Raw genomic sequence first — 24,792 nt, 5'->3', positions numbered from 1 at the left:
CTGTATTAAACTGATGTTCTTTTTTCTTCCGCTAACGAGTCTGTCTTTTGCCCATGACTGTAATGGGTGACTCATCCCTCCCTGTCCTTATCTCAATTACTGAGACCCTTTTTGCTTTATATCCTCCTTCCCATTCCTAAGAAAGAAAGGGTGAGTGAGCGGCTGCATGGTGCTCAGTTGCCCTCTGGGCTCAAACCATGACAGCTCCCCAGAACAAGAGACATACAGCCATACTGGAGCGAGTTTAGTGCAGGGCTACAAAAATGGTTAAGGGACTGGAGCACCTTTCATGCAAAGGAAGGCTGAGAGAGCTGGGACTGTTCAGCCTGGAGAGGAGAAGACTCATGGGGAATTTTACCTATGTGTATAAATACCCAGTTGGGGGCAGTAAAGAAGACAGAGTCAGGGTCTGCTCACAAACTGGGCACAAACCAAAAAAGATTAAATTCAGTCTGAACACAAGAAAGCTCTTTTTACTATGGGGGTGGTCAACCACAGGAATAGGTTGCCCAGATGGGTTGTGGAGTTTACATCCTTGGAGATACTCAAAATCCAGCTGGACATGGTCCTGGGCAACCAGCTGTGGCTGACCCTGCTCTGAGCAGGTGGTTTGACTAGATAACCTCCAGAGATGCTTTCCAGCCTCAGCCCTTCTGTGATTCTGTGTGGATACATGATATCTGTTCTAGCTAAGCAAGGCCATAAGTTTAAAACCAAAATATTCTTTGCCTTTTTGCAGAAGGAGAAAGGAAGAGGAACATACCCTCTGACTTCCCCTTTTTTTCCAGGTTTTATTATTCTCTAGGAATGACTGTCTAAATGTCTTTCCTAAACAATACCTGGAAGTCTGGAATAGGATTTAAATTTTAACAGATAATGGAAGATGTCTACATTTCACTGCTTATGAATTCTGTGACTCTGTGGTACAGTTAATGTACTTGCAGTACAAAATCAGATAGAGGCTTATATAAGCAAGACTTTTAGCCATCACTTTCAAAAGTGTCCTTCCAGTCAGATTGTGCTGCCTTTTCTTAAGTCATTTAATTCTTCTATGAATTTCCCTGTTGCTGCATAAGCAGCATTGGAACAAAAGGTTGCGTAAGTTCTCTGTCTTTCAACTCCTTTGGTTTCTCAGCTTCAAAGGGTCACATCAAAATATCTTGCAACAGAACAAAAAACAACTGGATTTTCTTTCAGCATTCAACAGATATTACATTCTGCTGACTGCCCAGCAGAATATGGGGAAATGCTGCCAAATTCCTCCTTGACATACAACAGAGACCATTAATACTGAGGTAGCTTTATGAGTATATTGCAAAATATTTTGCTCGGTTTCTTTAAATATACTTTCACATCAAATTAAATGGTGCTGTAAAAGGCTGATTTATAACATTTGAGGTAAAATTGTACTGTTGAAACATATCATTCAGTTGTCTGAACTTTGTCTCTTAAAGCTATGATGCTTAGATTCTCCCACTTTCTCCCCATTCCCTTGAGTTCATTGCTGAGGACAGTCCTCCCACTGAGTCCCATGGTAGCAGAAGCAGCACCTCAACCAGTATGTAAACTTTGAAAACAATTCTGATTTGTCTGATTTCAACCCAAGATGTAGAATAACTTCATAGTTGTGGGTTTAATCAAAATTAAGAGGAAGTACAGACTCTCTTCTGGCTGCTTCTTTCACCTCTTGTTTTTAATCTACTCTATATTCGCTGTGCTACCAGTTTTAGTCTGGGGGGTGGTAACCCACTGAGATTTTTCTGATGTGGAGACCTTCTCCAGTACCAGGGTGTTCGAATCCTTTGTGTTGTTGATTGTGATCTAACACCTTCTGCAAAATAGCATGCAAGAGGTATGAGACATTTGCACGAATTGAGATACCATAAGCGATAACTCCCCTCTCAACCAGCTGCTAGACCCTTTGTTTACTGCTGCTTTTTGTACTGAAGTTCAAATATTTTGGAATGAATGGGGGAAAAATTGCACAAGAAGCCCCCCAACTCAGCTGTAGCTTTTTTATGAACAACATCTGCAGAATATGATAGGAAACAAAAACATCTGTTTCCAGTGGCTTTGCTGTATTGTGCCTTTCTAGTGACTCATAAGCAAACCTGAAGCCAGGCTGTTTGGGTGGTTCTCTCCTTTTTTATTATGAAAAAAGCCCTGGGCAAACTCAATACACAAAGCTAAGATAATTAGAGGTGGAGGAGGTATTAATAGTCCCACAGTAAGCCTAATTCAACTTCACAACTTCTTGATGAAAATCTTTTAGATGGAAATGGATTGAGGTCTTAGCTACCTAATGAGAGAGAAATCCCCAAAGACATCCATTTTCTAGTGGTAACACCATTGCTCAAAGTAAGATTTACTGTAAAATAGAGTCAGACTTTTACCTGTATCTATTAGTTTCCTCTGGCCTATGACAATTTAATGCACTGGAAATGTGGTTGTTTGCCTAACAGATCAGTGTGCCTGGTTCTGCTGTCCTGGTGTGTGTTTCACTTGAATATCCAAGAGATGCTGGGCAACACCTGTGTGACCTGGTAAGTGGCTGTAGTCTCCCACTGCCTCTGTGAATGCATTTAAGTGGTGATAGAATTAATAGTTGAAAATCCACCCTTTAAGAATTTCAGGTGAAAAACATTATTTACTGTTATCATTGACCAAACATAGCTTTGAAATTTAGGCCTCCTTGTACATGCAAAATTGAAATTTTCCCTTCATCTTACCAGAGGGAGGGAGTGACCCTCCCCTCCCTCTCTCCTTGCTTAATCTTATAGCTCAGCAGTTAAGAGGACTGTGTCACAGGACATTAGAAGTTAGGCTCTTATTGATCTTCTTTTTAGTAAGAAGGACCTCCTATATTCGTTAAAAACCATGGTGTGTTTGTGTATGCTGTTCTCAACCTTCTTTTGAAGCTCAGCTCTTTCACAAAGATAAAACTCTTTCAGACTGACTGGCTCAGGGGTAAGAGGACATATGGCTCTGCAGCCCAGAGATGCAGATGCTCACCAAAAGGGGTGGTTGATCCTTTTTCCATGGATCTCACCACACTAAAGAGTCACTGGAAAAAGCAGAGCTGTTTGTACCAAGATACAGCAGTGTAGGTAATACATGTCCCTCTCCATCTCACTATGGGAGACTTTAAGCTCTTCTCCAGTTAAGAAGTATACTAAAGACACTTTCTAAGGAAGTCATATGCCTTGTATGGATAATCAAGCTCCGGCAAGTGTATTAGGGATATCTCACCCTTTAAGGGGATTGTGCTGAAATGTTTCCTCTTATTGATATAATTACATATGCATAATTACATATTACATAGTACAGAGAGCTAATGTAAGCGTATAGCTCACTCTGTCTCTAGTCCTTACAAGACCTATTGCCTACAATTTCTCAACCCATCTTGTTTTCTTATTAAAAAGCTGAAACCGGTTATATTCTTCCCTTTAATAACCTTTTTAACAGAACTCTTTTGCAGAACAATATAGAGCAGGAAAACATTTATCAAAAAATTGTGATTCTTGACAAGGAAACCAAAGAGGAAGAAAGCAAAATAGAGCTATGAAAGAATGTTTGTTCCTCTTCTGTATAATTATAATGTTATATAAATCAGAAAGGTAAAGATATTCCTTCAGTCTCTCCTCTGGTAACACTTTCAGCTTGCCTAGATATATATGTGGAGATTTTATTTTTTTTTTTTAATATGGTGCATATTGTTTCTTTCTCACACTTATGCTCTAGGACTAGGAAACCAGAAGCTCCAGCCACAGAGCAGGTAGACATCAATCCTATGACTAATCCCAGTGATTTCAATTTGAGAAAGAAATGGTGTTATTTCACTAGGAAAGAGACAGAGGCTCCTTTGCATCCTGTGATAGAGCATCCTCTGTGGGGTTGTGGGGCACAGAGGGAAGCCAGGCTCTGCCTCCTGCTCCCCTGGCCCTGCTGCACCCAGGTGAGGGGGAGAGAGGAACCCCAAACAGCTGCAGCTTCTTGTGTTTCAAGCCTGGGGCTCCTCTCCAACATGGATGCACACAGGGACCAGTGATTGCTCAGGGTCAGTGTACACCTGCTGTTTCCCATCCACAAAACCTTGTGCCAGCAGTTGCCAGCAATAAACTGAGCAGGAGCAAACACTGCAGATGACACTAATCCAGCTCGCAAATTGTAAGAGTTATGAGAAATCTGCAGGAAAGGATGAGTTATTATTGCATTACTTTTTTCCTGCATAATACTGCTCTTTCAGCCACTATATTAGTCAGTGATAGATGTCTACTTAGATACTCGGTAACAAAAGGTCAGTTAAGGTTGTGTTTTCTTTTCCCACAGAAAATGCTGACTGTTTGCCCTTGGTATTTTGACAAGTTTAGACCTGTGTGGCTTTTCCAAAAAAAAAACCAACCCCAAACTGTATCTAGTCCAGTCCTTCAAGCATTCAGTGCATGTGACCCTCCATTTTCATCTTTGCAACTCATGTAATTTTCAGGAAATGGGAAAAGCAAAATAAACTACATTTTACATATCTGAGTTTAATGACTGTAAAAATGTAAGCCGCCAAAAAAACCCAAGGATGGTTTTGAAAGTTTTTGTGAGTACACTGTAAGAAAATTCTAGACATTGCTAAAGAAGCAACCATTTTCTGCTTAAAATTAGGCATTTGACAATTGTGCAAAACATATTTCAAAATAAATTGAAAAACAGTAATATAATTTAAAAAACCCAACAAACAAACAACAACAAAAAAAAGGAAAGTAGAAGTTGCAGGACTGGCTTCAATAAGTCCTGTTTACTTGTTTAAAGAAAAGCTCATGTGATTTCCTTCTATTCTTCCTCTCACTGAAAATCATATATCAAAAGTAAAGCAACCAGCATAGAAGCTCAATCTATCAATGTAAATTGGCTCAGCACTGGTGCAGCTAGCACATAAATTGCATGAGAAATAAATATACAGTCTGCTTGTTCTGCTGTTGAGAAAATACAGTTCAATTAGTCTGGACTACCATATGATAAACAGTTTCTCCCTTTGTGTGAGATATAATTAGGAACAAAATGTAGCATCTGAGGGACACATGCCTTTGAAGATCATGACAACTTTTGACTAAATAAGAAGGAAGATGTGAAAGTTGCAATGTACCTTTCTTCTCACTGTGGGGAGTCGATCAGGCCTTTTCCTGTCTGGCCATTTAATTTGCTCATTTGTAGCTGGGCTTGCATGAATCACTGCAAGCCTGCTCTGAGAGATGGGCTGCACAGCTGTGTGACCATCTGGGAAATGGGAGGGGAGGGGAGGGGAGGGGAGGGGAGGAGAGGAGAGGAGAGGAGAGGAGAGGAGAGGAGAGGAGAGGAGAGGAGAGGAGAGGAGAGGAGAGGAGAGGAGAGGAGAGGAGAGGAGAGGAGAGGAGAGGAGAGGAGAGGAGAGGAGAGGAGAGGAGAGGAGAGGAGAGGAGAGGAGAGGAGAGGAGAGGAGAGGGAAGAAAAAATGACAAAATGGTGGAAAACGGCAGATGGGCGATTAAGAAAACCTCATGTTACTCTCTTTCCAACTTGTCACTGTTTGTGACAGTAGTTGAAAGCAGCAAGCCAGCCTGCTGTTCCATTCAGTAAACCATGTGGAGCCAAGGCTCTTGAATTTTGCTACAGTTGCCCAGCACTCTCCTGCAAAATGAGCATTAGGCCAACAGGCAAAGATGCACAAGATACATTTATAATGTAAAGAAAGCACCTCTTATTTGAACAGCAAGCAGCATTTTCTGACAATCTTAGAAGTCCAAATGGCTTGGGACCAATGTGATGCCCTTGCAAGTCTATAACTTCTGTAAGCTAAAAGTATTATTTCTGTCAATATGTCATAAAAGGGAAACCAATCCTGATACGAAGATGGGGATGATTGGTTATACAGCATAACTGAAAGGAAACTGTGTTCTCAAACTTATCTGACTTGCTAATATTCTTCTCTGACATGCCAGATCCACCCAAACCCTCTTAGATTTGGTATAGAAAGCATATAATCGTATTTTCATAAAGACATTTTGTTCCACCCTTCAGACATGTTTTATCTGGGTCCAGCTTCTCATACTCTGACTGATCTTCTCATTGATCTTTCACTCAGTGGTTCAGCCTGAAGCCACAGCGTGTCCAGGAGCACTGGCTCCCAGATCTTCATACCAGGAGCTGGGGCAGAAGGTGCCATGGGCACCAGGTATCCTTCCTGGGGACGCACTGCCTGGTGTGGCTGAGCACTACCAGGGTCTACATCTCATCAGAGATGGTCTACAGCAGGCACCAGAAGAGAAGAGCTCAGGGATGTGCTTGGGTTCCCCCAGCATCCCCAACACTCGCAAGTGATGAGTGTTGCTAATCTGATATGTGTCTTGTTTTACCATATTTGATATAATCATCATTAGTATTTGGTGGAGGACCTTTCCTGTTGCTTAAATCATGTTCTTCATCATTCTGTAGACATTTTTCTAGAGTCCCCCAAGAATGGAAGTGGGTTTTTTTTTTTAAATGCTTTGTTTTAAATTTCAATAATTGCCTGTTTTTTATTTTCTTCATAAGGGAACGTTTTTAAAATAACTATATGAGATATGTGGGTGTTTTATTTGTTTTATGTCTAGTCTTTACATGCAATATGAATATGGCTGTATACATACACAAAAAGAACCTTTATGTCTATAAAATATAATACAAGGTATTATAGTTTGTACTAAAAACTTAAATGACTAACATTTCAGTTCAGGAATGCTGCTTAAACAGCACACTTCAATATGACTTTTTTTTTCACAGTAAAATTTCAGGAAAATATACTAAAACATTTTGAATTCAGACAGAAAAGTATTTGCTCAACACAAAGTGGTTTAATTAAGGTATTTAGCTAGCTCTCTAGACAACCATATGTATGTGTGGTTCAAACATGAAGTAACTAAGCAGTACATTCTGGGCTTTACTTCACACTTTATTGTTGGAACCTTTACTGGAACAGGTTCTTATCTGTTGTAAATCTCTGTAACTTCTTTGATTCTCATGCAATAATGCCAATTTTATATCAGATCAGAAGAGCTGATCTGAGCTAGATTCTGTTCATCAAATTATATGCAGCTTGCATTAGTTTAAAATCCATTGCATTTGCACGGTGTTATTGAAACTTTGCATGGTTACCTTTATAAAAAATTTCCAGAAATGTGGGCTGTACAAAAGGCCCCAAAAAACTTGCACACATCTGTTTTAGATAGGAAAAGGCAGAAATGTTTTCAGGATTATGGGAAATCCTTTGTTAGCATGTTAATCTTGTTAGTGGACAACCAAATCTGAAGTAATACCAAGCAAAACTTGGGGAATGTGCCTGAACTATCCTTCCAGTTGAGTTTCCCAGTTATTGGCCAGAAAATTTCTGGATTTTAACTTGTACACCTAACTGGGTCACCTAGAAACAGATTTTGAGACCTAATGATCCATATTGCTATTTACTATTTTCAAAGAGATCTGGAGTTGAAGTTTTTTAAAGACTGAATTAAAAATATTTTACTAATCACTGTAATTCTCTGATATGTGCAATTTCCAAGTTATACTACAATGAAAGTATGCAACTGGCAAAGTTAATCAACTGATAAAGTCATTTAATGACTGACTGATATCCACGTAAATATCTGGACCTAAGTCAACATATAATCACGGTATATCTACCAGACATTACCCATATCATAGATGCATTTAGCAATTAAACTTCTTTTTAAATAGCATGTAGCCTAAGTGATAGAGGGAAAATAAAAATAGTCAAGATTTTTTTTCTGATGTCTAATTGCATAGTATATTGTAATTTAAACTGAAAATTAAACATATTTTAAAAGATGGTGTGTTTAGAAAAGTTTAGAACGTTATTTGAGAACAAGAGGCTGGTGTATGCAACACAAATAAGAAATCCTAATTTGGGTCTACAGCTGCTGATTACACTGAAAAAAAAGTTTGAAATAAATGTGACTTAGTTAAATACAAATATTATTCAAAATGAACCTCAGCTTTCTAGAAGAATTTGCATAGTCATACAAAGACTTTAAGATACTGAGGACCTGATCTCAGAGGAGGCCCATGAAGCCCTGCTGTTCTGGGGGAAGCAGCCTATACAGCACTGCTTGCAGGATAAAATGTGACTCAATATTGCACATCCTCACTCTTCTGTTCTTAGATATGGGGACTTACTCTTTCTCTTTATAAAAACTTTGATGTGTGCCATTCGGCACAAAGTTTCACAGTGGGAGAAGCAGCTTACAAAAACAAGTGCTTCCACTCTAAGAGGGCATGCAAAGCCCTATCATTGTGAAAATGAGCAGTGTATGATTTGGTCTTTGTGAGACAAAGACCATTAGCAGAAAAATCCCTTTATTTTCTCTCTTCATTTGGGAAGAATAACAGTGTAGTTTGCACTGCTCTACATACTCCATAAGTGCAAGGACTGAGTCTTGGCTGTGCAAACACGTATTATGGAGGAGCTTTTGTTGTATCCTCTCCATATCAGGAAAATGGGGGTCCATTTAGTCTTAAATCCCAATTAGAACAAATTCTAACTATAAATTTCCAGAAGTTTGTTTCGAACATTGAGCCCGCCCAAGTGATCATAAGTGTTGGGAAAGTACAGATCTGAAACCAGATAACACACACTCCCCTAAACTCATCAGGATCTTTTATGTAACACCTAACACCTTCTGCATCATGCAGATTTTATAGCATCACATACATGTCATCATTCATTAAAATCTGGAAGCCAGCAAATGAAGCTATAGTGTTGGATGTTGGCATCAGGCAGGAAATCTGAGCTGCTTTGGGGTCATTATTTTCAGCTGCTCCTGAAAAAGTGATTTTTTCCTGAGGCCCCTGTTTGTCACTGTTCTTCTCATATTCTTGCTGGCTTTCTGCCTCAATGATGCATTCTGGCTCTTCATATTCTAGCTTCGTTTGCATCGCTGCATGATCCGTTTTGTCTATCCATTCCTAGGAAAATTAAAATGTTGATGTTGGCAGGGACTGAGATATCAATCAAAAGAAACCTGTACAGACACCAATTTTCCTCTTGTAATGGCATCTTTCCAGAATGAGCCACAACGGAGAAGATGAAAAGGAAGCAATATAGACAAGCAGGACACAAGATAGCAGGATGGAAGAAAGACAGAATGGCAGGAAAGCAGACAGGATTTCACAAATGCATACAAACTCCTACTTATTATTGAGACTACATTAAATACATCTTCGTATTTAATCAGGTCCTTTAGAAAACCTTAGATGTGTAAAATACCCGGTGTTCCCTCCTTGACAGACTCATGAATTCTTTGACCCAAACCCTGACTTAATCCAAATTAAGACTGAGTTTACATGGAGATTTAGGTGACCCAGTTTGAGCCCAGAGAGCAACTGAGGACCATGCAGTTGCTTGCTCACCCCTTCCCCCTCAGGACTGGGAAGGAAAAAATAAAGCAAAAGGCTCAAGAACAGAGATAAGGACAGAGAGGGATGATTCACCCATTACAGTCATGGGCAAAAGACAGACTCATTAGGGGAAGAAAAAGAACATTAATCCAGACACTGACATCAACACTTAACAGAGTAAGACAGTAAGAAGCATTTCCACATCTTAAAAACACCTTCCCCCCACCCGTCCCTTCTTTCCAGGCTCAGCTTTGCTCCCCATCTCTCTACCTCCTCCCCCTTAGCTGTGCAGGGGGCAGGGAATGGGGGGTATGGTGAGTCCTGCCACTCTTTCCTCCTCAGGGGAAGGACTCCTCACACTCTTCCCCTGCTTCAGCATGATGTCCTTCTCATGGAAGACAGCCCTTCACGAACTTTTTTTGATGTGAGTCCCATGGGCCAGAGCCCTTTCTGAGCTGCTCTAGCATGGATGTCTCCCACGCTTGCAGTCCTCCCAGTGCTGAACTACAACAGTGGGGTGTGGTGGTTTAGTCCCTGCCGGGGTCTGAGACCACACGGCCGCTGCCCCTCCCCCACAAAGGGAGTGAAATACAAAGCCCCGGGGCTGAGATAAGGAGAGGTTTAATACAACAGTGCAACAGCAACACAACAGACAACAACAATAACAATAACAGTAACAGTAATAACAATGAACAGAGCAAGATATCTACCAGTACAGCAGTGAGAGCAGAGAGATGGCATAACACAGGCGTTAGACTCTCTCCCGCTCCTGCACTTTGGCGCCAGGAGGTGACGTCAGCACGGTATTGAATAACCCAGCTAGAGCTTCCCCCCACTGCTGGGGAAACTTAACCCTATCCTAGCTGAACCAGGACATGGGGGCTTCTTTCCCCAGAGTCCCGGCCTCCTTTGGGCACAGCCACCTGCTCTAGTGTGGGGTTCCCCATGGGTTGCAGGTGGGCTTCTACTCCACTACGGACCTCCATGGGTGGCAGGGTGGCAGTCCTGCTGTCTCACCATGGGCTGCAGGGGAGTGTCTAAACTGGTGCACATCCCCCACTTTCTCCTCGTTTCTCCCACTGACCTCGGTGTTCACATAGGTACCCTCCTCACAACTCCTCTTCCCAACTCCCACTCCTTCTCCCAGGTTCCCCTTCTTAAATACAGCATCACAGAGGCGCAGCCACCAAAACAAATTGGCCTGGCCTTGGTGCAAAGGCAGATCCTACTTGGAGCCAGGGGAGCTTTGAGAAGCTTCTCACAGGTGGCTACTGCTGTAGTCCCCTCCCACACTACCAAGAACCGCTCCCACACACACAAACCCAGCACTTCTGTACTAAAGCTTCAATATTAATTTGTATTTATATCTTTCTTCTTCAGTTTCAGTTTAAAGCTATTTTATATAGAGAGAGTTTTCAGTCTGTTACTGAAATTTTATTATTGCTCTTTGATATTGTCATTGGGTTTTAAAAAGTAAATATTTGACCTCTCTCTACTCGGAGGAAACTTAATGGTAATTAAGATAAAGACAGTCCAATTAATACAGAAAAATACATCATGTATGTGATGTCATGGACTCAAGGAACAGTAAGAAACCAAAGCAAAAACTGTGGTCTATTCATTTGACAGTCATTTCATGTCTAAACTTTTAGCGACCATACACCTCTGTGGCTAAGAGAGGATGCTTCCTATCATGACTGATGCCTCCATAGGCATGAGTGCCATCACTGGCTCAGCACTAACTCTCACAACACTTTACAAACATAAAGAGCAAGATCAGGTTGAAGCAATCTCCCTGAGCTATCATGTGCAGGAATGTATGCAAACACCACAGTGCCATCTCACTGGATCTTGTGCCTCTGGAAACCCTTAAATTCTTCTCCAGCAATTTCTCTGTTTCTTTCTATAGCAAGTGTCTTTTCACAGTGCCAATGCAACACTACACTGAGTGTATGAGCTCAGGTATTTGCCCTGTCGATCCTCTTGGTGATGCTGCACAAGGGGAAAAGCTTTTCTCTTGGGTCAGAGAGTGCTTGTGGTAATGTCTGTGCAGAGGAAGTATCAGTAGCTACTTTCAAATTATTCTCAACACTCTAGAGATTACAATCTTGCTGGGAAGGGGAAGATTACCTGGAAGTTTCCATTATGATCATTGAAGAGATCAGAAAATATGTATTTTGGATCTGGTATAGCAGGCATGACTGACTTCTGAAGCCTGCAAAGAGGAAAGAAAAATACAAGTTGATATTTTGGTATAGTGTAGTCATTCACACAAAAATCTACTTTAGCACAGTTGGATAACCACAAATATATTTTACGTGACAGTACTCTAGGGTTGAATTCTTTAAAATGTGTTCTAAAGTCAAAAAGTAGTTATAATAGTATGATAACACCATCAGGCTAAGAGTGATTTTTCTGCTGGATTTTCAACCAACCCCATCCTAGTGAAAACCGTACTCTATAAAAACTTCCACCTAGTCAACAAGTGCCATTCTGCTCCATGCAGTAGTCAGAGTTTTACGTTCCCTGGCCACATTCTCATAGACAGGTGGTGCAGTAACCAGCTCTATTGGCTGACTTAGTGAACACAAATGTAAACCTGAAACATAGAAGTATAGGAGAAAAAACTCAGCTTATGATCTGAAAAGGTTATCAGAGTCCCATACATATACTTTCAGATCTGAAAATACTGCATGTTTGTCTTTTTTTTTCCAACAAAAAAGCCAAAATTTGGGGCCTTTGAAGGTTTTGTTTCATTTTTGTGGGTTTGTTTGTTTGTTTGTTTTTTTGTTTGTTTTTTTTTTTAAATTGTAGATTCTAAACATGAACAGTCATTCAACTGCAAATCCAAATATTGATATTGTCTAATTAAAGTTGAATGCACTCAAGCTTACTTCAGCTTACTGCAAACAGACATTGAGTCTGATGAAAGTTGCACAAAAGGATGACGGTTCAGACGAAAAGAAAAAAACCAACAAAATATTTGGTTTCCCAGGATTTAACTGAATTTCTAAAAAAGAGAGGAAATTAAGTGGAAGAGACAGAATTTTATCCCGAAACATTGTATTTTACCAGAATTGTTCTGGGGTGTTTGAAAGGCCAGGATGCATTATCCCTCAAATAGTAGTTAAGATACTGACTTCTACATCTTCATGATGACTTCATTTACCAGATAAGAATTCTGAGTCTTAAGAGACTTGATCCTGAATGATAGGTCTATTTTCATGACATGGTTATTTAGTACTAACCAATAAAATTATATTTACCTCTGCCATTTGCACAGAAGAATCAAGGGGATAAGCATCATTAGAAGTACTGCCAGCAAACAACTTAAAACAACTATTGGGTTTGACTGAGATTTTACATCATCATCACATGAATCTAGGAATAGTCACAAAAAAAGTATGTGAAAAAATTATTTTCTGCTTTAACAGTAAATATTCTTAATCATGCTGGAACATTGATTTTTCTTTTTAAAAAAAAAGAAAGCAAACAGATAAGTTTTTAAGAACAAATAAGACAAGATGAATTGTTCAAGTGAAACTGAAAAGAAAAGCTATCCCAAACCTTGAAACAAAGAAAATTGTACATTATATATCTAAATTGACCTGGTACAGGACAAAGGAGCAGGCTTACAGGCAAAGAGTAGAGATGTTATAAATGATGTTATAAATTTTCATCTTCATCACATTGCATTGACAGTGATACAGCAACTTTGTGCTAAGATCTATATTATATATAGATCTGCTTACAATCACCAAAGCTGCAAGTGCAATTTTACTTGTAGCCTAAATGTCTTATTTCCTAAGACAAAACAAAGAACCAAGCAACATCTCTCCCATCCCAGCAAACAAAATGTCAGCAAACCACAAGTGTTGATACCCAGAAAGTAACTAGTGGCAGGATATCATCTAGCTCACAGGTATATAAAACTAATACATTTGTGCATTTTTCAGCATTCCCAGTGTTTTTCCTGCAGCTTTTGTAATGCCACCTCAAAACTCTACCTCCTACTATTGATCTGCTGTCCACATAAAACCTATAAAAACTAATGATTATTCATACAGGAGCAACTGTCCAGCCTTTTCCACATGCCTGCTTTGTTCATCTTGCCAGAAAGCGACAAGAAATGTTGTGATCCCCAAGTAAGGCATTCAGAGTCTATGAAATTTCTTGAGCATAACTTTGTTCATGTCTTCCTCTGATGTTAGCTTTGGCATCAATAATAACTCATTATAATCCTGAAGTAAAGTGCTTGCCCCAATGAAGGGGCTGAGCCAATGTCACTTTTTATCCAGGGGCACCCAGAACAACTAAACCATTAGTCCATCTCCTCTGTGCTTTCCTTCCTTTCAGTTACCTGCTGGCAGCCATACAAATCTGTTGGGATGGTGTACAGTCTTTCCTTTACTACAGTAAAACTGTTTTTTGATTTTGATAACCAGTAGAAATACTGTTTCCATCAAAGGTCTAATCGAAGTCAATCACACTCAGTTCAATGTGTCTGTCTGGTGGGAACACAGTGCTGATATTGACTTTGCTTCCATTTCATCTCTTTTCCCCCATCCTCCCTGTTTTGATCAATACCACACATATGACCATCAGACTACTATGACCTCTGGTCCTGTAGTTCAACTGGATGCACTCTCAAAACAACTGCCTTCAAAAATGGGGCATCAAGGGTTTTCTTAGGGTTCAGGTTTGATGTCCACTTATCATATGTGGACACACACCCCCCCTCCCCTCCACCCCACACCCCCCATGAATCACATCACTGTCATTGGTGGACCCTAGACAGTATTGTAACACAAATTATATGGACAGTTTTAACTTTGCTTATTATGGCACAAATGGATAGTGTTATGGGCCATCGGGAACAAACTGGACAGGAGTTAAACTTGGGCAATTAGATATCCCCATGAACTTTCTTTGATAACAGAAGATGGAGCACAACAGTGCAACATTAATTTGCTGCATGTTCCCAGAATCTTTTGCAGTGACCCCTTCCCCATTTGTACTTAAGACAATATATGAATGCAGCACAGTTGTTACCTAATAATGTGCCATTCATCCAAAATGTTTCTGCTTCCCAGTCACTGCTGTAATTAACTACGTTGCAGTAGGGTACTAGCCTCTTCAGTCTGACCCGGAAAGAATAGCATTTCCTTGGATCAAAGCCTTGCTCTCCAACACTGCAACACTTAGAAGTTCTGGACTGAGAAGGAAGGTGTATCATCGTTAATTCTGTTTTTCAAGACCGTGCTTCAGAATGTTACACTCAGTTGTATTCACAACTAGGACAAGGGATAGGCCAACCCAAAACCTCAGAACTGAATTTTAACCTCTCTGAGTTTCAAGGAATTCTGTTTCTTGCCTGACTGTTCACTATTTATATCCATTCCTCATTGTCTGATATTGAGTTGAAGATCATAACAATCATTACATAGTGCACTATGTTACACTTACATATTTACAATATGCAAAGACATAGATCCACAAAATATTTACAAGTTATATTTGAGACTGGAAAGGTTTAAGTCAATGAAATAATATTTAGAAATACTTAACAACTAACTTTAGAATAAATAGAAATCCCTTCATCTCTTTTCTTTCATTCTATTTCATTTTTTTTTCTCCCTTTTTCTATATTCTTTTCTCTACTCTGCTTTCTGCTTTTATCTTCCAATGAACCTTTCCCTTAGAGTGTCCTCAGCTCTTTGGGTGGCAACTAGTTATAACTCAAAAAGTAAATGATTTTTGGCATGGCAGGGATCCAGGATCCTAAAAATCTGTCTGTTTTCTGCTACCATCTATATTTGAAAATATAGGATGGGAGAACCATTTGAAAATAACTTTATTTTACATTCTATGGAGATGCTACTTCCAGCTCCTTTCAATGTTGATTCAAAATGTCATGTCCAACTCACTTGCCACTCTTTGTCAAACTTGCTTTTGTATTGAAGCTCAAGTCTCAAGCACTTCACAGCTCTCTCTGGTTTATTACAGCTTACAGTAACAGTGTCATCTTTCCAGAAGAATGTCACATTTTCTGGTCGATTGGGCTTTACTAAGAAGAAGAGAAATAAATTATGCTATAGTTTCTTAAAAAGAAGTTCTTGCAGTTAAAATTACTGTTATTCTTTTGTTGTCACAATGTTTTTCTGAGTAGAAAGTGAAGAAGGTGGACTGTCTTTCTCTTGATTGTAGGAAGTATGAGGAGACTAAAGTCCTTCCTTAAGTACTCGCAGTAGGTTCCTGACATGAGATAGCACCTACTTTTGAATGTGGCACCTCAAATGGTGAGAAGTGTCATGGTGTCAAGCTCCATTTTGATGTTTTATATGGAGGTCACATACAAAAGTTCATCCTCCAAGGAGAAAGAGGTTTCTTCATTGGAAAGGGACTGACAAATTCAATACCCCAAAATCTACAAAACACAGTTGTGCTGCTGCTGGAGGCTATGTGGGATATGGTAGTGCATCTGCAAAAAGCACTGGGTGCCTACCTGTGCACAACTGAATCTACCCCTCACTGTTTTCAGATGGTTCCAAAACCATGCAATGATTTGCTCTGTGTAGCTCGTTAGTCTTCAGTACTAAATAAGAAATAAAGGTGTGAGAGGAGTGTTGCCTGCTTTTTCAATCCTTCTGGTTCCCTTTTTGTATTATGAAAATTTTGCCTTCCTAATGTAAAGACTTAAGTCTGATCCCTGATATTTGTGCTTTGTTACCTAACCCTTTTGAAATTCGTTTTATTATCAGTGGGTGTTTAATAACCAAAATTTGAGGCTCAGGCTGCACTTTCTATAATTTACTGGATACAGGTAAAATTATGAGATATAAAAGTATTCTTAAAGTTAGATGCCCTGACAGGTTTTTGTTTAATTCCTTTTGCTAAAATATTATTAATAAATGCTAATAATGTATTTGGAATATATGTATTTTTCCAGATAATTCTGAGTTGTATATTTTCTGTGCAATTTTTATCAGAAAAAAACCCTCCACTTTAAATGCTGTAACTATGTGACATTCCAGAAGATTATGATAAACTAATCACACACTAGATGTGTATTTGGGGCGGGAGGAATTTAATAAAAACAGGAACATCATCTCTCTATTAGTAGGAGGATGTCTCTTTTATGCTGTCAGACTGTACCAAAGCCACTCAAATAATTTCTATTGACATGTGATGATGGTTTTATGACAGCCTCTTTGATAAGAAGGAGTTTGCTGCCTCACATCGCATGGAAGATGACAACAGAATGGAAGGTTGAAAATATGAGAAAGATCACACAGCCAGCACTAAGACAAGAAACTCTCAACGTTTATTCATTTTTCTTGATATGAATACTAAGCAGGTCTGCACTAGACTAAGCACACCCGTGTATTTTAGTATTTTCATTCTGATTTTGAAACTGTGTTTGGGGACAAGTCTGACTATGTAATCTCACTTAGCTGCAGCTGCACACAGACCTGTGTAAGCACTGATGACAGCAAGAGATGAAAATCAACATGAATTAACTATAATTTGGTTTTGGGACACACACTAATAACATTTTATACACCAATATAACTGATTTCTTCTCAAATAAAGGACAACTAGAGAATCAGTGAAGACACTAGGACTACCAAAGAAGTTGTGATTTTACATACTTACTATAAAAATCGGATTTTAGTCTTTTAGAAAAAAGCTCCTCACTTCCATTGCTGTGCCTGATAGAGATGGCAAGGGTGGGTCCTTCTGTCTTAAAAAGACATCCAGAATTATAATCTTCATCCAATAAATAGGTGGGACATGGCTTCCAAACTTTGTGCTTGCCTTCATCAAATCTATAAATAAAATAACATTAGTGTATAGAACACTTACTTAACTCTTACCAGATAACACAAGTTAATTCCTTTTTGTTACTGTTCTTTCCTTTTTTTTTTTTTTTTTTTTTTCTTTTTCAAATGTTCCTACCAAGAGAAGTCTGTGTATGGAATTTCCTGCAGCAACAAATTTCATAGTGGTGTGAGGGAATTCATATCTTAAACCTCATTGACTTTCCAGCCCTGGGTTTTGATGCAGTCTGAAATTATAAAGTTTCCTATATGTTGTTCTTGTTTTCTGATAAGAGAATGAATTGCTCAAACAGATGTTTTCACGAACCTGTTTCCAGGTACTGCTAAAAGTTCTTTCATATATACCACCCAGAAAGAAAAGGGAAGATCAAGAGCTGTGCCTTTAACCAAATTTGGTCTTTAACCAAAACATTATATTTCTGTTACTCATTAACGATGTCAGTTAATAAGGAAAATATACACACATATGTGGAAAACACACTTTCAATAGTGTAATTAACATTAACATTTAGCACAATAACAGAAGAGGGACAAATCTTTCATATAATGTCAGTTGTGACCAACTATTCAGCAGGCTTATTGATTTGTACATTTCTGTAGCAGGTTGTGAATATAAACAGGTTTCACGCCGGATGATTAGCAAGTGTTAAAATCATTTCCAGGTACAGTTCACAGAAGACTCAAATAGATTTAGGTATTTCAGCTTCCCAAAGCAAATCCCTTAAGAAGAGAAAAATAAGCATTGTCAACACTCACGTATAAGAAAATGATACGTTCTTGCTGGGAAATAGTTTTTTTGCTGCCCACGTGATCTGCATCTTCTCATTATTGAAATTGATTATTGTGGTGTTGATGGCATCTTTCCAACCTGCCCGACATTGACAGAGAATATGATTTCAGCAGTGAGTATGAAAAGCATCCCTTGACATTGGTAGGCAATCAGTATTTCAAAGATATTTATTCAGTAGACTCAGATGATCATAAAATAAGAAGACATAAGAATATCTAAAATGCAAGGAAAAAGACTAAAGAAAAAACTTACAGATGTTGAAATTCGAATTTCAAAATAGCAGACTGAAAGCATGCACAGCAACACCAGAGAGCATCCCATGGGCCTGGACCAAAAGATATAAACTGGTTCGCTTCTATGCAATGCATAGGGCCTATACCTTGAGGCCAGCCTTGCCCCATAATACCTACTAAAGTTTTCCTGCTAAGGAAAAGTATTTGGGAGCTAATGCCACATGAAACCTGTGTGTAAACTGTCAGATATTTACTGTAAGAAACAAGGGACTAACAACACAGGTCAAGACCATAGGAACCCAGAGCAGATCTGCACAAATAGGTATACTGCATATTTGGTCTATGTGGTTCTGGTCAATTCCACTTTAGAGACAAACAAGATCATTTAATGTCCTCTGACTGCATGCAGATATTATTTCGTCTCCTGGCCTTCTCCTTGTTATAGCTCTTGGTAGAGACATGGGTATTTTAATTCTGTATCCATCAGGGTTCTACAATCAGACACAGAAGATAAATCTGCCATTAAAAACCAGAGAAATTAAGAAGGTAGAAGGAAGGATTAGAAACCCATTCTATATCAAGAAGAAGGACAAATTCTTTATTTTGCACTCTATAAGATGTGAAATTATATTTACTTGAATGAGCAAAGAGGAAGAAAATGTCTAGGATATCAGCAAGAAACCATTTGAGGGTAAAATCTGCAGACTGCTGTCTCCAGACATGAAGTGTCTGTCCCTAAAAACTTTAGCTGGAATGTTCCTGCCTAGCAGTGGAATAGAGGATTTTAACTTTGATTGCTGGCTACATTTTATGCCACTCTAGACTTTTGAAGGGATTTAAAGTGGAAAAATTTTAAAACATTTCTTATGAGCTTTTTATCACATCAGTTATCCCGAATGTTTATGTGAATCAGGCCTAACTATCCTTATGGTTGCTATCTTTTTCTCCATAATCAACACTAAGAATGTCAGAAAGGCATGTGGATTCAAGCAACTGTTTTGCCTATTTTCATGACTGTATCTCTGTGTCTAGGCATTTCATGACTTCTCTAATTAGAGTTAGTCAAAATTTTTTTGTATAGATGTAATTGTGTTGTAAAATGTTTTGTCAAAATCATTCAAGAAATAGTCATGACAGAAATCCAAGACACACTGGGTAGATGTAGCTGCAGGTCCCTGCTACATGATTCATGGAGCTCTGGTAAAAATGATTCTGCTCTTACTCAAGAGAAGGACTTGAAACTAACTAACTCCTCCATTTCTTAACTGATGCCTGCAGGCTCGTTCTGTATTGTTTCCTCAAGCTGAAAATCTCATGTGTTTTTCTGAAGAATAGAGAAGTAAGTGCTATTACATGCTGAAGCAAAAACAGAACTTCAAAACCTCAAAAGCTATCATAAAATGGAATTTATCTAGCCAGCTCTACCTCTGTTACAAGAGACCTCCTAGCCCTTGTTTTCTAACTCCTTGAACCCTTTGTAAGTCCCCTCAGCAGGTCTAAGAGATGATCTTGTCTTTAAAGACTCTAAGAAATATGATGGCAAATTGCCTAACAGTGGATTCTTGCCCTGCAATTGCACTAACATATTTCAATTTTTATGGACTAAATTCTAGCGTGGTTGTGTTGTGAAGTATATAGTGTTATACTTAGTGTAACTGAAATCAGTATGACTACTTGGGCTTAGATTTTCTATAAAGATAGTTAAATGTGTATTTAATGCATATTTAAGTGTATAGTTACAGGTTCTCCATCTTTAAATAAAATTAACATTATAAAATATAATATAAATGTTAGTGAATGGAGAATACTGTACTGTCCTGAGATCATTTTTATGACTATAGAATGAATGTTTTCAATTCCATTTAAAAGCAACAAAACATGTACTTTCCACTTTTTGATAATTAGTCTGATTGCAGATATTTTCACTTTGAGAAAGAACTGCTAAAGTCCATACTTCAATTATGAAAATAAAAGCTGGAAGGTCTGATCTGACTGGCCTGTTGGAAGGCAACAAAGGTCACCAATTTGTCTGAACCTTGGACAACACTCATTATTCTCTATTTTTCAGTACATTATGATAGCTTTATACTGCTTATTAGAGGCTACAATTCAGAGATACACACTGAATCTTGGGTTTGGCAATGCATATTTTTTTGGATGACAGATAATAATATCGGTTTGGCCCCAGTCCTGCAGGGATTTATTGATGGACTTAACTTTGCACACTCTGAGTAGTCCACTTGACTTCATCCGGATTACTCAGAGAGCATCAACTTAACAACACATATAAATCTTTCTAGGATCAGAACCTTTTTCTGCAAACCCCTACATATTACGAATTGAAATTCAGGAATTTTAACATTTAAATATGAACTCCAGCAACTGCAGTTATTTATGTACTAAAATTGAAGGTAATACATTATTAAATACTTTAACAATAAATCAAAAATTTAATAGAAATGGAACAGAAATTGTAATAAACTGTCTGGTGATATATACCTATTATTTTCTTTGCTCTAGTTTTTAAGAACTTCATAAGATAGTCTATCAGTCTGAATAAGAAGGCTTTACCAATCTTTTATTATTAAAGACTCTGTTTCTAGAGCTCTAGTCAGGATAATTTTCTACTGTGCTTTCTAATTTCATGCATTTTGTAGCCTTTTTGAATGTAGTAGGAGTTGTGCTTGTGTAAAACTTCAGTAAACATTTGCATGCATCTTTTCAAATTATAGTATGTATATGTCGCATAATTCACATTTCCACATGAAAAGATGCATAGACCAAGTGAGGTTTTTAAAGTTTGGATTAAATTGACACCAAATCCTCTGAGGATATGTACAAGTTATCTAAAATATGGTATTTCCTTCTGATGATCTTTCCTTTGCCTGAAAAGGTGTTCAGTTTCCTTTTTGTAAATTGTTTTTTTAAGTACCTATACACCTATAGTTCTGGAGGCAGAATCATTCATATCTTTTGTTAATGGAAAGAGATAGAAAGAGAACAGAGGGGACCAATTCTCTCCCTTTCTTTATGATAGAATTTTAATGAATCCACCCATAACACCATGGATTGTTCTCAGCTAATGCGACAACTCTTCCACAGTAATTGTAATTATTTAAAACATTCTTCTATTCATGATCCTAGAGGCACACAATAGAACAAAGTAACACATTTATCATTATTCTTTTTATTATAATGAGTGGATGGAAAGGTCAAATATATTATGAATAGGCAGCCCCTGGATGGCAACAACTTTCTGTCTGAGGGTGGCCTGCTGGTCTAGCTAGGTATGCAGTATGTTATAGTGCTGTAGGACACATACTGGTGCCCTGGAACATGAGCTTCAGAGAGAATTATCCAAGTCTACATCTTCAGTAAAACCAGACGAGGACTGGTAGGACTCCACACAAGCCTTTTACCTCACAGGCACCGCTGGACACCTAACTCTTCTTAGGATAGAGAAGCATGGAAAATATCACTATGGTGTGTGGAGAAAGTACTTTTACAGAGGAAAGTAAAGAAATTTTCTTGAGCAATAAATTGTGCAGACACAAGCATGAGCAAGAATATGAGCAAGTACATTCCACCTCCAAGCCACTTCTGAAAGTTTATTACTGAGAAAAAATACTATTGAAGGGGAATATTGTAAAAAGACTGAATGTCATGGAACAGATAAAAAAAGAGAAAAAGGAGAAGCAGAACGTAAATCTGCAAAGATAACAGAATGGACCATGCATGTACTGGAACAATTGCAACCTCATTGAAACATAACAAAGAAGAAAAACCACTTGTGATTTCCTTACACTGATGAAACCTGTTAAGTAACCACACGTTGAACTTCCACATATTGCAACACACTGTATAGAAACCACTGAAGAGCAAGACCCAGATCTGAGCCTACAGTCTTTTGTTACCCTTAATACTACTGATCTATGAGAACAGTTTAATTTAATTTAATTAATAGGAACACATGTAAGAGAAAGCACAATTCCTTGTACACAAGACTGCTAGATTGAATGCACAGGACAGAGACTGAATAGAAAATCTCTTTTCAAGAAAAGGAAAAGACAGCAGGAGAGAGTTTCTTTATAGACATTCTGAGGCAAGGCATAATCCTTATAGCATAATTCCTATAACCCATCAAACTGTTTTTTTTCAGATCACCAAACATTGCTAAGCAGCACGACACTTTGCATCAAATAAGCACTACAACTGTAATTTTCAACTTTTGTTCCACAAAGTCATACCATCAGTACAGCATGGCTATAAATGGTTGCCATCTCAGGACAGGGAAGAGTCATGTCCCCTCACAGAAGAGCCAGTGACTCACAGGGAGCAATTAACATTGGAGAATCAGGTGCTGTTGCATTGCTGAAATGGTACTTACCGTAAGTACAGCAGAACAGAGACTTGATTTATAGGTTGATAAGATGAGAATGTAACTATAAAGTATTTCTTTCTCCTTATAAAATGAATGACAGGGAACTTGTGATAAATAAACAAGAGTAAAGATTAGATTATCAGTCTATGCGTTGGGCTTTATGTTTGATTTCTGTAATAATCAGTTTATCTTTGGTAATCTATATGTAATGGCACTGCAGACAAAACACATGAAATATAAATGTTCTTAAATTTAGGTAGCCAAATAACCAGTCTTTAATGTCTTTATTAAGTTTGCTGTTTAATAGTATTTTTACCTTGATGTTTTCTCAGTTGCAAGATCTTGCTGGATATTTCCCATCGTGTTCATTCTTCAAGAATACTAAGAGCTGAAGTCTTACCTAGAATCTGTTTTATCCATCTTTGTTCAATGTGAAGGCTAGTCTTTTTTGGACATAGTCTACTTTATTATAACCTATGCCTTAGACAATAAATAGTCTTGCTTAAAGAACAGACACAAGCTTAGCGAGTTCTGCCTTGATTTGTAATTAGAAAACTTTAATTAAAATCTGTTATTATCATCATCATTATTGTTTGAGTTTTTTTAAGAATCCACTTTCATCTCTGCTGAATATCAATTTCTGTTTGGTTAATTCATTTCACCAAAAAAAGTACTGATTATTGTAACACATGAGGTAAAGTATGCACTGAAATGTTGCTAACTAATATATGAACTTCTTAAATAAATATCTGGGGTTTTGAACTTACCAGGAGATTGTGACTGAGAAGCCACCAGGTTGACCAGTGTGAACATCAGTGAACATGCTTGAAGGATGAGTCTCATGGTTGGAATGACACAACAGACTGTGAAGAGATGAGTAATCATAATCTCTGGACTTTACTATTTGATCACTTTATACCAGTGGCTGGAGGGAACTGGAGGAAATGACTACAGGAAATAAAAAATTGTCATATCTCTAGCTATAAACAAATCAGAAGTGTAGGACTTTGGAATGCACACCTTCTTCATACTATGTTAAAAAGAAAATTAAAATTCTCAGAATATGAGTACCTGTCTTGTTAGCACTTCGCTTTATCTTTTCACAGCCATATCAATTGGATGTGTCTGTAGCCCTGATCCAAACAAGGACCAGGTAGCTGTTCATAGCTGTGACCACATCATATCTTGGATGAAGACACTGACCTCAGAGTGTCCAGTGACCAGAGGGTAGGAGAGGTGCAAACAGCCTACCTCTCCACTTACAAATCAGGAGCTGTTCCTGCTAGCAGATGTTTAACCTGCCCTCCACATGCCTGGTGCACCTCAGCTGGCTTGAGCCACTTCTGTCCTCAAATCGGATGCAGATGTTGTGGGCCTTTCTGTGACAAAGAGAAATGAGCTGCTAGAGGTAGGGAGGCTATTACACTAGATGTAGAACTGGGATGAATTTCCTCCTGTGTTACCTGGACACATATATACTGCTATACCTTCTAAATATATCCACATACCTAGCATTATATATATACACACACTATAACTTATATATCCATATAGCTAAAATTATACATAGAAAGTGGGAAATAGAACAGTGTGTTGCCTGAGATGAAACATTTTAGAAATAGCAGAACTTAAAATCTTATAATAATCACAATTATCGTGCCTAAAGAGACCTATTACCTGTAGGTCTGCAGTAAACTGAGCTTAGACTATGTCCACATAGTAATGCAGCAAGCAGGAGTGGTGAAGCAGGAGGGTGAAGCACTTGATGCTGAGGACTCGAGATCCACACAGTGTGCATGGGGACAGCAGGGAGTCTTCCCTGGGCTAGGACCAGTCCAGCCTCATGAGCTGAATGTTTGTTAGCAGAGTCTGCTAGATGTCCTTTTGGAGCTCATCTCTGGGCTAGGCTCACCCAGGGGAACCCAGTGATTCACTGTGTGAACAAAAGCATGGGAATAATTGGGAGATTCAATTCACAAGGACAGACCTAATCTGGACTGAAAATCAGTGTGGCCCTAACCTGCTGGTGTTGTCTAGCAAGAGCTCAGAAAAACAGCTCTGAGTGACAAAGTGTTCTCTTCTTCGGGCTTGCTGGCTGCTCCATTCATGTCCTGGTAAAGGTTTACACTT

General features: G+C 38.5%; 1 protein-coding gene across 1 annotated transcript; it reads right to left on the bottom strand.

Moving 5' to 3' along the window:
• Positions 1–6,577: 6,577 nt before the first annotated feature.
• Positions 6,578–23,661, bottom strand: CRLF2 (cytokine receptor like factor 2). Its single transcript, XM_074816901.1, has 8 exons — positions 23,430–23,661; positions 18,015–18,126; positions 17,074–17,246; positions 15,345–15,484; positions 14,470–14,632; positions 12,684–12,798; positions 11,548–11,632; positions 6,578–8,985 (listed from the first exon to the last, which is right to left on the bottom strand). Exons 1-8 carry the CDS (start codon positions 23,545–23,547, stop codon positions 8,716–8,718), a joined length of 1,176 nt encoding a protein of 391 aa, XP_074673002.1. The 5' UTR covers positions 23,548–23,661; the 3' UTR covers positions 6,578–8,715.
• Between the last annotated feature and the right edge of the window lie 1,131 nt (positions 23,662–24,792).

Source organism: Strix aluco, chromosome 2 (assembly GCF_031877795.1).
Source record: "Strix aluco isolate bStrAlu1 chromosome 2, bStrAlu1.hap1, whole genome shotgun sequence".
Classification (NCBI taxonomy): Eukaryota; Metazoa; Chordata; class Aves; order Strigiformes; family Strigidae; genus Strix; species Strix aluco.
Note: the sequence above shows the minus strand (reverse complement) of the source record. Positions and strands in the feature narration are given on the sequence as shown.